This window comes from Hyphopichia burtonii (assembly GCF_001661395.1).
Source record: "Hyphopichia burtonii NRRL Y-1933 unplaced genomic scaffold HYPBUscaffold_1, whole genome shotgun sequence".
Taxonomy (NCBI): domain Eukaryota; kingdom Fungi; phylum Ascomycota; class Pichiomycetes; order Serinales; family Debaryomycetaceae; genus Hyphopichia; species Hyphopichia burtonii.
The window spans coordinates 2429475-2444289 of record NW_017963728.1 but is presented as its reverse complement, the minus strand read 5'-3'; the positions used below and the strand labels follow the sequence as shown (position 1 = coordinate 2444289).

General features: G+C 34.8%; 10 protein-coding genes across 10 annotated transcripts; 4 read left to right on the top strand and 6 right to left on the bottom strand.

Moving 5' to 3' along the window:
• Positions 1 to 225: 225 nt before the first annotated feature.
• Positions 226 to 732, top strand: AAF1 (C2H2-type transcription factor AAF1; the record flags this gene model as incomplete). The annotated part of the gene is made up of 1 exon (XM_020223851.1): positions 226 to 732. A coding segment is annotated over one exon (507 nt), but the record flags the coding sequence as incomplete, so codon positions are not given.
• A 205-nt stretch (positions 733 to 937) lies between these two features.
• Positions 938 to 1255, bottom strand: ECM15 (Ecm15p; the record flags this gene model as incomplete). Its single annotated transcript, XM_020218067.1, has 1 exon — positions 938 to 1255. The coding sequence occupies one exon, from the start codon at positions 1253 to 1255 to the stop codon at positions 938 to 940; it is 318 nt and encodes a 105-aa protein (XP_020079497.1).
• Positions 1256 to 1332: 77 nt separating this feature from the next.
• HYPBUDRAFT_89034 (phosphatase PAP2 family protein) lies at positions 1333 to 2019 on the top strand (the record flags this gene model as incomplete). The annotated part of the gene is made up of 1 exon (XM_020223836.1): positions 1333 to 2019. A coding segment is annotated over one exon (687 nt), but the record flags the coding sequence as incomplete, so codon positions are not given.
• Positions 2020 to 2343: 324 nt separating this feature from the next.
• Positions 2344 to 3495, bottom strand: SAM2 (methionine adenosyltransferase; the record flags this gene model as incomplete). The annotated part of the gene is made up of 1 exon (XM_020219990.1): positions 2344 to 3495. One exon carries the CDS (start codon positions 3493 to 3495, stop codon positions 2344 to 2346), a length of 1152 nt encoding a protein of 383 aa, XP_020079495.1.
• Positions 3496 to 3556: 61 nt separating this feature from the next.
• HYPBUDRAFT_181813 (uncharacterized protein) lies at positions 3557 to 4434 on the bottom strand. Its single transcript, XM_020222900.1, has one exon. The coding sequence runs from the start codon at positions 4275 to 4277 to the stop codon at positions 3840 to 3842; it is 438 nt and encodes a 145-aa protein (XP_020079494.1). The 5' UTR covers positions 4278 to 4434; the 3' UTR covers positions 3557 to 3839.
• A 158-nt stretch (positions 4435 to 4592) lies between these two features.
• Positions 4593 to 8294, top strand: GIN1 (chromatin-modulating protein; the record flags this gene model as incomplete). Its single annotated transcript, XM_020223414.1, has 1 exon — positions 4593 to 8294. One exon carries the CDS (start codon positions 4593 to 4595, stop codon positions 8292 to 8294), a length of 3702 nt encoding a protein of 1233 aa, XP_020079493.1.
• A 221-nt stretch (positions 8295 to 8515) lies between these two features.
• On the bottom strand, positions 8516 to 10726 carry HYPBUDRAFT_237304 (uncharacterized protein; the record flags this gene model as incomplete). Its single annotated transcript, XM_020223201.1, has 1 exon — positions 8516 to 10726. One exon carries the CDS (start codon positions 10724 to 10726, stop codon positions 8516 to 8518), a length of 2211 nt encoding a protein of 736 aa, XP_020079492.1.
• Positions 10727 to 11701: 975 nt separating this feature from the next.
• Positions 11702 to 12790, bottom strand: KRR1 (ribosome biosynthesis protein; the record flags this gene model as incomplete). Its single annotated transcript, XM_020222104.1, has 1 exon — positions 11702 to 12790. The coding sequence occupies one exon, from the start codon at positions 12788 to 12790 to the stop codon at positions 11702 to 11704; it is 1089 nt and encodes a 362-aa protein (XP_020079491.1).
• Positions 12791 to 13007: 217 nt separating this feature from the next.
• On the top strand, positions 13008 to 13468 carry HYPBUDRAFT_151758 (uncharacterized protein). The gene has a single exon (XM_020220668.1). The coding sequence runs from the start codon at positions 13040 to 13042 to the stop codon at positions 13376 to 13378; it is 339 nt and encodes a 112-aa protein (XP_020079490.1). The 5' UTR covers positions 13008 to 13039; the 3' UTR covers positions 13379 to 13468.
• A 63-nt stretch (positions 13469 to 13531) lies between these two features.
• Positions 13532 to 14424, bottom strand: HYPBUDRAFT_146765 (2'-hydroxyisoflavone reductase; the record flags this gene model as incomplete). Its single annotated transcript, XM_020219989.1, has 2 exons — positions 13532 to 14350; positions 14380 to 14424. 2 exons carry the CDS (start codon positions 14422 to 14424, stop codon positions 13532 to 13534), a joined length of 864 nt encoding a protein of 287 aa, XP_020079489.1.
• Between the last annotated feature and the right edge of the window lie 391 nt (positions 14425 to 14815).

Genomic DNA, 14815 nt, shown 5'->3' with positions numbered 1-14815 from the left:
TTGTATCAACAAGCATCACACTCCCAACAACAGCCCCAACAATCTATTTACGATCAACCGCAGCAGCAGCAACCGCAGCAGCAGCAGCAGCAGCAGCAGACACAATCCCAATCACAAACACAACCCGTGCCCACCAACTACCTACTCATACCTAATAATAACTACACCAATTACCAACAACAACCCAGCACTAACAGCAAAAGTATCAAGGATGGGGACACGAGCTCTATTATTGAAAAATTGCAAGAATTATTACCGGTGCCGCCACTTGCCAAAGCACCAATACGTCCCGATATTAATTTAACCACTAATCAAAAACGGGCTAAGAGAAAATCAAAATTCACCCAAAGACAAGATGAATTGATTGTATCCCTCAAAAGAAAGGGCAAGTCTTGGGTTGAAATTGCAGAAATTACCGAAGTTGGATCATATTTGGCTGCTAGAAATCGATATCAGGTGATTGTGGGACAACAGGGGAATAATAATTCATCATCTTGGAATCAAGAAGATAAAGTATTATTGAAAAAAATATTGGATAGCGCAGAAATCGAAAAATGGCAATTCATCGCTAACGAGTTTAATAAAGCAACCGGTAAAAATTATACCGACGTGGATTGTAGGGATTTCATTAAGTTACTCTTTTGGATGAATCCATTGAACTTCCAAATTAATGAAGATACACTTATTGAGTGTGAAAAAGAACATAAAATCACCGAAAAGGCATTGGAGTCGGATATGAAAAAACTGAACGAAATTAACTACGCCGAAAGCCTACTCAAATCAAATGAGTCGCTGAAGAAATCATCTCCAAATGATAAGAAGAGCCCGCTAATAAATAATTATTACAATAATTACGAAACAATTAACAAGCGTTTTTATTAACAAAATAAAACAAAATAAAACAACTAAAACAATTAAAAAAAAAAACAAAAAAACCTTATATATTTTTCAATTTTTTCTCAACAATATCAATTTTATCTTGTGGAGTTTGTTTCTTATCGGTTCTTGTACCTACTCTAATATCGCTTTGTATTCTAATAACCCCATGGTGATGGACTTTCTCGTGCATTTGTCCAATCAAGTCCATAACCTCACTCCAAGGACCTTCAATAGTGGTTCCAGCACTATGTAAAGTTGTGGATAAATGCAGTTCGCGGGCTAACTGGGTTATAAGTGTTACTTCATCCAGCACTGACGCATGGCCAGTACCAATGGGGATAAGACAAACATCAGCAAGACAATTTAAACTAACCATCTTCAAAGCTTGATTGAAAAAAGAGAGAAAAAAAAAGTGCAAATATCGCACTCTTTATATACAACTTGTCTTCTTTAATGATTAATCAATACCTAAGATCAAATACTTTTAAAAAGTATGTCCCCGATTGGATTTCAGTCGGAGTGCTTCTTATAGTTTTTTTCTATATCGTTGAACCAGCAAAACCTTTCTTTAGACAGTTTAAATTATCCGATCCAACGTTACAACATCCATTTGCTACGGTGGAAAGAGTTAGTGATAATCAACTTTACTTTTGGTCGGCAATTGTGCCCAGTATTGTAATCATTGCAGTCCATATCAGTCGGAAAAACCCAATCCACATCCTCAACTTATCATTGCTAGGACTATGGACTTCGTTATCGGTAAACGGAGTAATTACTGATATTTTGAAAAATTTGATCGGTAGACCCAGACCGGATTTTATTGCAAGATGCGGAGCCAACACCAATGTTCCCCTTGACCAATACATCGATATTAGTTACTGTTCATCTCCATTGGGGCAAGTCTACTTACTGGACGGAATGAAGTCTACTCCTTCGGGCCATTCGCTGATTTCTTTTAGTGGGTTACTTTTCCTTTCGTTATGGTTAGGTAGTCAATTCCAATGCAAACCTATCGTGGGTAATATAATCACTTGTTCACCAATTTTACTCGCGTTTTATATTGCATTATCAAGGACTCAAGATTATAGACATCATTTTCTTGATATTGTAATGGGCGGGTCAATTGGTATAGTCATTGCTAGTATAAGTTTTATTCGATATATTCATCAAAAAAGACAATTACAGTGATTGTTATTATATAAGTTGTATATTAGTATAAACTTATTTGTCCGTTGAGGACTCCCTTAATTAATGCAATAAAATTAAACTCTATCCAGTAAAAAAAATTAATAATATGAAGTAAAGAATAAGAATAAGAATCATAAACATGAAATGAAATGGTCTATTTTTTTTTTTTTTTTTTGTATTTTTTTGTATTTTTTATTTGTTGTATCTTTTATATATATCGATTCAACGAGTTGAGCGTTGAATCATGAGTCATCACATTAATCATAAGTAATCAAATTAGTATTTCAATTTTTTTGGTTGTTCCCATGGGTTTTCTTGGTTAGTGAAATGACCATAAGAAGCGGTTTTGAAATAGATTGGTCTGGCTAAATCTAATTCTTTAACAATGACACCCGGTCTTAAATCGAAATTCTTTCTGATAATGGCAACCAATTCTTCAGAAGATTTGGAAGAAGTACCATAAGTATCAACATGAATACTTAATGGTTCAGCAACACCAATGGCATAAGAGAATTGAACCAAAGCTCTTCTAGCTAAACCAGCGTTAACTAAAGATTTAGCAACCCATCTAGCGGCATAAGCAGCAGATCTATCGACTTTAGAGAAATCTTTACCGGAGAAAGCACCACCACCGTGAGCACCCCAACCACCATAAGTATCAACAATGATTTTTCTACCAGTTAAACCAGCATCACCTTGAGGACCACCGATAACGAATCTACCGGATGGTTGGATATGGTAAACGGTTTTATCATCTAATAAATGAGCAGGAATAACTTTTTTAATGATATGTTCATGAATTTCTGATTTTAAATCTTCAGTTGAAATTTCATCGGCGTGTTGAGTTGAAATAACAATGGTATCAACTCTCAATGGTTTAACTGCACCACCATCTTTTTCATATTCAACAGTAACTTGAGTCTTGGTATCTGGTCTTAACCATGGTAAAGATCCATTTCTTCTGGCATCAGCTAAAGCTGCGTTTAATTTATGAGATAATAAAATAGTTAATGGTAATTTTTCATCAGTTTCATCAGTAGCATAACCAAACATAATACCTTGATCACCAGCACCTAATTCTTCTAAAGCTTTTTCATAATGTAAACCTTGAGCAATATCAGTGGATTGTTGTTCAATAGCAACTAAAACATTACAAGTTTGATAATCAAATCCTTTTTCAGATGAATCATATCCAATGTGTTTAATGGTATCTCTAATGATTTTTTGGTAATCTAATTGAGCTTTGGTAGTAATTTCACCAAAAACCATAATCATACCGGTTTTAGCAGCAGTTTCACAAGCAACCTTGGATAATGGATCAACTGCAAGACAAGCATCAAGAATAGCATCAGAAACTTGATCACAAATTTTATCTGGGTGACCTTCACCAACAGATTCAGAAGTAAAGAGAAATTTTTCAGCAGCCATGGTTATTTTACAAAAGTACAGAGTATACTAGATGTGTTTTTTTCAACTAAAAGGAAAAAAAAAAAAAGGAAGAAAACAATTGTATATATATATATTTAAAGAGATTTTTCACTATATGCGATCCACAGTTTTCGCCCAAAAAAAAAAACTTTTTTCCAATGAGATGTAAGTTGAGTGTTTACTCGTTGTATTCCTCGTGGTAACAAGTAGTCAATCGCACGTGACCGCCGCGCGGAACCCACGCATGTGAATTCGGGCAGTACCACGTCCAGAGTCACTTTTTGTAAACGATCGTTTAGCACCTAACGGCTTTGTGTGATCCGGGGGTAGACATACACACGTGATCACCACCGGTAGCGATAAGTGTCGTAATTGTACGGGTCTTTCTTGTAGTAGCTGCGATCAATCCTGGCCCCCAACAGCCGGAACGCTTCCCCTTCTAAGCGCTTGCACACTTGAGAGTTCATCATCTGGGTGTAGTCAGTGGACAGATCGTACGGGGGGACGCTTTCGTGGAGATGGTGCTGTGTGTGTTCGAACGTGTGGACCAAGGGGTAGTACTTCTTCTTATACTTGATTAAGGGTTGGTCATCATTGTTGTCGTTATAGAGAATTGCAAATACCGCCGGTCGATCTTGTTGTCTGATGGCTCTTGCTATACGGATTCCGTTCTCAATTACCGTGTATCCGTACACCTCCAAGTAGCTGGTTTGGTTATCGTCTATTTCTTGAAGATAGCTTTCATAATAATTGGGTATACAATCTTTAATCGGGAGGGACATCTTGGTGGTTTATTCAATGATCACTAGAGATGGAACTGTCCATATATAAATCCAGAGGTCGTGCAATCGGGTGATTGCTTTAACTCCACAGCTGGTGCCTGACTGCAAGACGGGTTTTTTATTCGTGGGTACGGGTGGATTGGTTTGTGGGTACGGGTGGATTGGTTTGACCGATACGCGACACGTCAAAAAGAAAAAGTAAATAACGCGTATATTGGGTGGAAAAGTTTTAAACGAAATCAAAATGGCTAACGAATTGGTATTAGAAAGTGTTAGCAAGTACTGAAAAGCATTAGCATTGAAAAGCATTACGGCATGGACTTCCTTGACGATATAGAGGTCGACAGAGTCCCTTCAACCACCTACTCCTTCATTCCAGATACCCAAGTAAGTGAAGAAGAACAAACTGATCATGAAGGTGATCATGAACAAGAACAAAATAGCGATGATGGGCCTAATATGGATATCCTAAGTAAGGTCAGACAACGGTTGTTTGGCCAGGATACTCAACCGATCAATACCCCAGCCCAAGATACTCAACCAATCAATGAATCATTTCCATTTGAAAACTCGTTATTGTTTTCGACTCAAAAAATTAATCAACCAAGTGAACAAATTAATCAACCAAGTGAAAGTAATCAACCAAGTGAAAGTAATCAACCAAGTGAAAGTAATCAACCAAGTGAAAGTAATCAACCAAGTGAAAGTAATCAACCAAGTGAACAAATTAATCAACCGAATGAAACTCAAGTCATTAATCAATTGCCCCAATTGCCAGTAGATGAATCTGAATTCAGACCTAAGAAGTTGCCCCAGCTATCGATCGGAGATGCAGAAATTAACCCATCTTCGAAGTCTTCACCAGTAAAGTCTCAGCCAAGTAAGTCACAAGCTGTAAATCTAAAACTATTCGTTGATCTGGACGATGACGAGGTTCCTAAATATGATCGACAAGCAGAAATAGCTAAATTAGCAGAAATTAAAAGATTGAAAAGATTAGAAAATGAAAAATCTTTAGAAAATGACTTGAACCATACTTCTTTATCTGATGAAGAAAAAGAGCTTGACGATGAACTATATGATAAAACCATCGACTCTTCTACAATTAATCATCAACCAACTAGAAAAGAATTGGAAGAAGAAGATAAATTCATTAATATAAGTAAAAGAAAAATGGAAATTAGATCAAATTTTAAAAATAAAATTACTTTCTCTAAAAATCAGTTTTTAGATGATTTCGATAGTGATAAAGAAGATCAACCCGATAATTTAAGCTTAAGCAACGAATTGAAATCAAGTCCAGTCACTTCTCCCATTAAAAAAGACGTTAGAAAACCTGATGGTGAAGATGACCTTCTTTCAATTAACCAATCAGCAACTCCAAAACAGAAACAAAAACCAAGCACTAAAAACCCAATCGATTTATACGCCGAAAACTTGAAACGGAAATTATTATCTTCCCCAACAAAAGACGGGAAATTTATTGATTTAGATGATTCAGAACTGGATTCAGATCGTCAACTATCATCAATTCGTAACGCTTCATCTCCAATCCCTTATAGACCTTCTCTCCCGTTAACATCTGCTTCTAATAACAATCATCAACTTGATGATTTAAAAGAAATACCAGAATTATCAAAAGAATCGAAATTATTATTAAAGAAAAAATTCTCAACTAAGAAAGTTCAGAATTCGAAAAACTCAAAAATTAATTCATTACCAAAAAATTTAAGAATGAATATGATTCCAAATCAAAATAAAATAAAACATTTTGATTTTTTGAAAAATTTACACAAAAATAATATAAACCAATTAATCGAATTGAAAAAAGAAAATCCGTATCTTGACATTGAAGAAGCGGTTAATGAAGAGCTAGAAGGTGATTCGTTATTCAATCGTGAATTAGAAAGATCTAGAAATATAAGAAAGAAGGAAAAAGAATTGGAAAAAGCCAAATTGGCTAAATTGGCTAAGCTTGAAGACAAGGACTATAATCCAGTTGATGAGGAAATCATTGATGAAGTTCCTGATTCTGACTACGATTCAAATGATGCTCCTGACTCTGAATATAATGATGAACAAGATGAAATTGCTAACGAAGTAGATGATGAAAATTCTGATGAAGCTGATGATGATGAAAATGAGGTTTCCGCTAGAAGAAACAGAAAATTGGTTGTTACTGATGATGAAGATGATGAGCATCAACCTGAAATCAATCCAAAGAGAAGAAATGACGATAGTTATATGTTCGGAGTTGCAAGCTCTTCTCAAATCAATAATGAATTCGAAAAAGAAGAAGACACTGTCGGAATTAGCAATTCTGATATTCCTATCGATATATCAATGGATAAACCTGTGATCAAGGGTGGCCTTGATTCCAACCCTGATAAAGAATTGTTTCGTAATCTCAAACCAAGAACTGATGATGGAAAAGACGTTTCAGTTGCTTATGATGATGGTCAAGAAGATTCGGGCCCTGTAGAATTACCCTCTTTCCAAGATATCTCAATGTCTCAACAAGGCACCCAAACCTATCAAGCTACTCAAGTAGATTCAGCTACTCAAGCTGATCCTACTCAAATTATTGAGTCTGAGTCTACTCAAAAAATTTCTAATGCCCAAGAAAATCATCAAGATGAAGCTGATGTTGATATTAAAGAAGCACTAGAAAGTGGACGTCAGCATATTCAACAGAACCGAATAGAAGATATCGATCATGATAAAGAAAACGATGACGAAACTTCCGAAGAAATTCAGCAAAGAATTAAGATGTATCAAAACAAAATAAGAAGACAAGAATTAAAAGCCCGTAAAAGAAGAAAAGACATGGAAAAGAAGGGTCTTAAAAATATATTAGAAGGTGAAGCTGAAGAATCAGAAGATGAATGGAAAGGAATTGGGGGTGAAGATAATGACGAATCCGATCAAGCAAATTCTGAAGATGAAAGAATGATTGATAATGATTTCAATATCGATCTAAATGACGAAGAAATTAGACAGAAATTTATGGAAGATTTCAAAATCAAAGATCAAAAACAATTGGAGAAATTAATGGATGATGTCAAAAATCATAGACTTACAAGAAGAGCTGGCATCAATAGTTTGGATGTTGATTATGAAGACGAAGAAGACGAAATTTTCAGGCTATTTAAAAGACAGGTTCTTCAAAAACAACGTCAAGAATTTTTGAAAAATAAAAAATTAAGAAAGGCTGCTAAAAACGAAAAGGCTAAAGCATTCTTAGACTTGGTTCAAGATAATTCCAATAATCCTATTGTAATTGATGATGAAATTGAAGACTCAGATGATGGCAATCATTCAGACGAAGGCGATTCCAAAGCAAGGTCTGAGAGTCCTTTCAATGATTCTAATAACACTACCGAGAAAGATGATGATGGTGATGATGATAATCAAGAATTAAACGCGTCCAAGAAAAAACGTCCAACTCTTAAAATTAAAGAGTCGTTCGTGAGAAAAACGTTGTCTTTTTTGGCAACCGACTCGAATAGAGATGATGACGATTATGAGAGGCAGCAAAAGATTTCAAGATATCAACATGGTGTTAACTCGTCCGACGATGAAGTCGATGATGTTAAAGCCTTGAAAAATAAGAGTTTGAGTAATTTACAATCTAACTCAGTAATTGACATTGATTCTTCGCTGCTGCAAACCGATAAAAGATCTTTTGCGGACTCTCAAGCTACTGACGGTGATGATTTTGAAATAGATGATGATGATGAAGGGTTAATGAGAATGTTCAAGAAACCTTCTATCATCAAATCATTTAAATCAGGAAGCGACCTTAATAGTTCCGCAAATAGCTTCTCTGGAGTTACTGTTAGTAAACAGTATAAAGTTGCATCAGGCTCTAAAGCCTCAATTACTTACATGTCTAAAAATCTGAAACAAAACAATAAAATCAAGAGTTTGAGGGCCCAAAGGATTGAGCAAGGAGTAAGAGAGGTCAAGAACAATAGTAGTGTCAAAGGAATATTCAAAAATCATGGATTTGATTGAATTAATTCATCTAGATTGCATACATTATGTACATTAGTTTAAATATTAAGATATATTTGATAGATCAATAATTAACACAAGTAAAAGAAGTAGAAGTCTAAAATGAAGAACTGAATAGGATAAATAGTAAAATGGCTAAAACATGCAAGGAAGTAAAATAAAAAATATGTAACAATAAGAGAAATGAAGTAAATAGAATTTGTCAAACAAAATTAGAACTATTAATCATTATTCTCGATAATAGTTTCAGCTAATGCTTGTTTCAAAGAATCATGGCTGATTTTACTCACCAACGGCTTCCTAAAAATTGACGATTCGCCATGATCAATTATTTTAGTTTTAGAAGGACCTATAGTCAATTGTGAATGATAACCGTTTTTAACTCGCTTCTTCTCATGAGGAAATTGTAAAGGGGTGAGTAATTTGGAATTCTTATGCAGGTTATTGTACAGTCTGGAAATAGTAGGAGGTAATCTTTGGTTTTGAATATCATTTTTTATTGATATTGGGTCTCTCTTATCTTTATTATGCATTCTTTTGATCTTTTTAGGTGGAGAGATTTTGGCTTTCTGTCTAGGGCTACCTTCAAGAGAACTGAAGGTTGGGGCACTAGAGGATAAGCTAAGATTATTAGAGCATGGAGAGATGTAACCAGATCTTGAACCATTTGGACCAACTTGAATAAATGAGGGGTTATTATTGACTAAACTCTTGAAAGTTTCAGTAAGAGACTTGCTTATTACATCAATGCTGTTTCTTCTTTCTTCTTGAGGAATATCACGAGAACCCAAAGAGGTTTTCTTCGATGGAGATGTCAATAAGTTGAATAATGCAAAATTTTTTGATTTACCTTTTGGTGTAGGAGATGCCAGAGACTGATCTTTTGCCGGGGTACCAGATTGACTATTTTTCGAAATAACCTCATTCAATAGTTTGGTGGAGCTTCTACCTAGAGCCCCCGGTAATAAAGTATTAGTCTGTTCTTTTGGATGGGAATAAATTGATTCAATTGTTGGTTTACCTAAATCTGGATTTTGATTAAAATGAATGTTTGAAATCGGATTATGAAAGCTATAATTTTTTTTATCAAAATGATTATCGTGAGTTTGAATATTTGGAAATGCATTATTTAAGTCAATTCTTGATTTTCTTAAAAAGTTTTCAAAGTTATCAAAATCTTCATTGTGACAGGATTTAGAGTCGTTAAATGGAGAATCATCGTAAGATATATCGGAGTAAACTGATATGTTCTCAAAAGCGTCATCATCGATATTTACTTGATTAGATGAAAAGGTTTGTGAATGGCGATCTAATTCGTCATCTTCGGACATGCTAGTGAAACTTGACTTATTAAAATTTTTGAAACCATCATTATAACTAATGAAATGGTTCAATCTATGATGTCTTAAGCTTGATAATTCATGTGATCTATCTTCATTTGACTTACCTAAATTTTGCCAACTGGAAAGATCTGGTAGGGAATTTGATCTTGCTCTATTTGAGAATGAAGGGGATGAGCTGATTGTGTTTAAATCATTTTGATGATTAATTTTATCGTAGCCAAAAGTGTGTTGGTCAAAAGTAGTATTTGTAGTTCTGTCAATTGAAGTATCCATATAAGAAGCAGTTGAGTTGTCGGTTAGAGCATTCAACAGTAAATAACGGGAATCGCTTTGTTGGGGTAAATCATTACGAGGATGATTATGACAAGTCGAGCCTGTTGAAGGAGTTATAGTTGAGCTTGGATTAGCGGCAATGTCAGCACGATTACGACGAATGATAACCGTGGATAAATCATCGTCATTATTAGATAAGAAAGAATTTGAAGAAGCAACTTGAGGGGTTGAAAATCCGCTCATGAGTGGGTTTAGGGTATAAGCTGATGATAATCTATAACGAGACTTCTTTTTGGAAATTTTGGAAGATTTACAACGGATTGGTTTTAATTTCAAATTGGAGATGGAGATTGTCTTGTGAAGACCAGGGGTTAATGGAGTATTATCAATTGGATCGAGTTCACAAGAATAGTCTTTGCTTACTTCTTCTTCGGGTTCTTTTTCTTCAATATCAAAATCTTGATGATTTAGCCACGAACAAGAGTTATTTTTATCTTTGAAAATTTTCAATAGGTAGTTAAAATCATTATGTAATTTTTCAAAACTTGTTTGATTAGTGACATCATCATTTAAATGAAGGTTTGCTTCTAGATAAAAGCATTTTTCGTAAAGGTTATCAAATTCTCTTAGGTAATTCAAATTATCATTATATAAGTTACTAATTGAATCAATTGTCAAATCAGCCGTGGATATGTTTGTATGCAAGTTTGAAATGTCATTAATTAGGGAGTTGGAAGCATCGAATGATGATATTATATGGTTTGATTTTCGATCTAAATCATCCACAAAGGATAATAACAGATCCAATTTTGACATTAATTTGATAAATAAACAGTAATGTGAAATGGTAGTCAATTGGAAAAGACTTTATATCAATTAATATGATTTTGACAATAACGACATTCAAATCTCTATCACAAAATAAAAAGTCTTTTACAACCAAATACAAATGACCCTAAGTCTTTGTTTTCTAAAGATACTTAATTAGACGATGATACCCTGGAACACGGGAGATGCGATGCGATAAGGTCAGTAAGGGTGTACTTCACGGAATGTTATTCGAGCAGCCAAACAGAAAGACAAGGACCAAATAAAAGATAGAAGTTAAGATTAGACGAAGGATTAAAATGTGGATTATGCTAGCTTATAAGTGAAATAGTAATAAAGAATTGGCCAAAAGAGAAAAAAAAAAATTCTTATAAATGAAAATTTTAATTAAATGGCTTTTTTGTGGCTGTCTTAACTAAGTGAAAAGTAAACTTTGTAATTGATAAAAGGATATTTGGAATACTTGGAACTCTTGATACTGTAAAAGGAGTTATTTCACTAAAGTAAGTCTTTGAGTTTATATTTGCAACAGCACTTTTGCAATGCGAATCCTCTTCTCACAGCTTTTTACTTTAGGGTGTTCAAGCTGCCTTGGTGATTTTGGCTTTCACTTCCTCTTCGGCTGTCAAACTTTCAGAGTAACAATGTCTTGAACAAACTTCAAAGGTTAGATTGGTAACTCTGCTCCCGAAAGCAGTAGTTTGTTTGTATCTGATGATCTGGTGTGCGCACATCCACGTAAATAGAAGGATGCTTACCGTTTTGGGATTTTTCACAACAAGATCGTATATAAGTTTATTAGTATATTAGCATTAGTTTATTAGCATTAGTTTATTGGTTTATTAGTTAATTAGTTTATTAGTTAATTAGTTTATTAGTTCATTAGGTTGGCTTATTGGTTTATTGTTACAATTAAGTTTATTAACACGGGGACGTTTATTTTATTATGCGAAACTATATACTTTAATCTTCAGACTCCTTCTTCTTTTTCTTTGGTTTTTCATCGTCTTCTGCTGATCTCTTCTTTTCCTTTTTCTCTTTCTTTTCTTTCTTCTCCTTCTTTTCCTTTTTGTCTTTCTTTTCCTTCTTTTCCTTCTTTTCCTTTTTTAATAATTTATTTTCATGGACTTCTTCTTCTGGTGCTTCGTAATCCTTTAATCTTTCCTGTTGTCTTTGTTCACTAACCTCTTCTTGTTTTTCTCTCTTTGACTGTAATTCTTTCAAATGCTTCTCCTTCTTACCCAAGAAATACTCACCACTTTCAATTTGTAAATCAACTTTTCTAGGAGTTTGTGCAGGTGGGAATGGAGTATAGATTTTCTTTTCTTTAGCATTCATCTTAACCTTCTTACGAGCAACGTTTCTCTTCTTGAACATAGGTAAGAATCTTGACCAGTCTTCATTTGCTAATTCTGGTTTTTTCGCTAATTCCTGTTTTATCATTAATTCTTTGATATAATAAATCGGATGAACATTCTTCATACAGTCTTCCACCACCCTTCTTACTTCTTTCAATCCTTTGAAGGGACCCATGGCACTGACGGTGTTACCTTGTACCAAAATATAACATTTGGTTAATAATTCTAAAGCTTTTAATGTATTACCATTGGGCCCAACTAATCTTTGTCTTCTTTTAGTAAATCTTTCTTTATTATTCACAAAATTCCCAATCTTAATCACATCACACGCAATATCATCTTGTAAGATCTTTACTGCTTGTGGGAATGGTACCGATCTGGCCAATAATTTAATTAAATCACGAGCCTTTAATATAATAGCAGGGTCAAATGTTTTTCTCGTGGTTTTAACCGTCATTGACCCTTCGACCAAATCTAGTTGTGCTAATATATGATGTTTGTCTAAGGCACTTGTGACATCGGCCCATATCGATTTTAAATAATTTTCTCTATATTTGGGGAATAATGTCATAAACGAGGATTCTTCAGTAAAATGAAGTCCACTGGCGTTATCTTCCTCCTTAAACTCCTCCAACTTCCACTTGTCTATGTCTGGAGTATCCCATGGCTTTTCACGATTATGAGTTGACACCATTTCTAATGCTGTATAGTATTTTATAGTATTTTATTCTATTCTAAGAGTAGATGCTCTTCTCTCTCTCTCTTTTTTTTTTTTTTTTTTTTTTTTTCAGTCCTCTTCTCGAAAGTACTGCAGACAGCGATGGGTCGTGTGGCGGAACACATCGCTATCAAAATTCTTTCTCTTTATAACTTTACTTCTCTAGCTTTTAAGCCTTTTAACGGTCTCTTCAGAGTATTTCAAAGATCTTTAATAGTGGGCAATATGGCTAAGAAGCAATTCCAGAGTAGAGACCAGAAGCATGGTTCTGTTGCGAAGAAACTGGCCATTACAAAACAGAAACCGGTATCGAAATCCAAACTAAAACATCAACTGAAATCAACCAAGCACCAAATCGAACAACTTAATTCGAATTTGAAAGAGTTTGAAGATGTAAGAAGCTTGTTGACCGATGTGAAAAAACCAGAGAAGAAGGGGAACTCTTTGGATTACAAGGATTTAAAACAAGATTTGATGAAAGACGAAGAAAGAAAATCAAAAAATACGTCAGTTGAAAATGATATTAGCAAACAATTAGAATTACTTACTGGGTTTGAATTATAAGTTGATCATCACAAACACTGGCTGGTTTGTTGGTTGTGGAATGCTAGACATTCGTGTATACTAAATTGTAAATAGAAATAAGTATTAAAGTCGATATATTTATTAGTCATAAATTTGAAATCATATATAAAATATTAATCATATATAAGCGTTTTAATGGAATTTAGTCCATTTGAGAGATTTTTCTCCTGGATTTATCAACTCGTTATCATTCTCGCTGTAACTGCCACCCTTATCGCGACCGGTAGAACTAGCTACCCATATGATGAAGCTAAAATCCCTGTGATCAAGAGCTTTGCCACTTTGAATCCTGTCATTAGCCTGCTTCACGACTTCTTCAAGGGGGACGGTTTCCACTTTCAAACTAACATTATGATTTTTTTCGTAAAGTTTAGCAATATCTTCAAACGAAACCTCAGCGGATTGAATTTTCAAAAGTTGGGGGATTTCAGAAGGTTCTAATGTTATCAAACCGACGATTGCGTTGGCAATATCTGGAAGGTAAGTCACAGGTACTTTTGTTTCTGGTTTATTGGCATAAGTGACCGTCTTTTTCTCGGTATCAATACCGGCATGGCCAACAATCTCGGTCAAGAAACCATCTCCAATGAAAAACTCGTTCAAAAATTCAACAACCTTAATCCCACCAATGGCCCTAACATTATCGACATGGTCAATGTTGAATTTGAACATCCCCGGTAAGATTTGGTCAACCTCCCGTCCATTGAGCCCGTATTGAGTAGGAACGTAAATTTGTGGCTTAACTTGTTGCAAAATTTTCTCCTTCACCAAATTAGCTGGAGGAGATGCTGGGGTTAATGATACAATAACATCAACTCCCTTCAATTGTTCCGAAAGTTTATCAACATTAGCTTCAGATATCTCCCCTTCAATATATTCGAGCTTAGACGTACTGGTTTTGCTCTTGATATCTCTGGTCACAACCTTAATTGGGAATTGAATTTTCTCAGACTTGGAAAGAAAGTCAAATAAATACTTACCAATATTGCCACCACTACCGAAACTGCAACTGAAGGACTAGACATTTTAAAACTGTTCTGCTGGTGTAAACTAATCCAACTTAAGTCTACCCAAGACTGGTTTATATACCATTGACTTTCCACCAGAAGCCAACCCGGAACATAAAGCTAAGAAATGTTCCGTGAAGCTTACAAATCCCACGGGGATACGGTTCGGCCTAGCATCAACAAAATATAACGGTATCGAAATCTTCTTGAACCATTATTATCGGGGCTAATCGCCATCTCGATTCAATGGTATGGTACCAGGGACAATCTACTCAGGATCAGTCGGTTTAAGTGGCTGGGTACGGAATGTTAGCCTTTTGCTGCAAAACGCAATTGGCCACTACACTAACGTTAAGATAACTTATTGATTAAACGTATACACCTAGTTTAATGGTATCCATTCGAATAA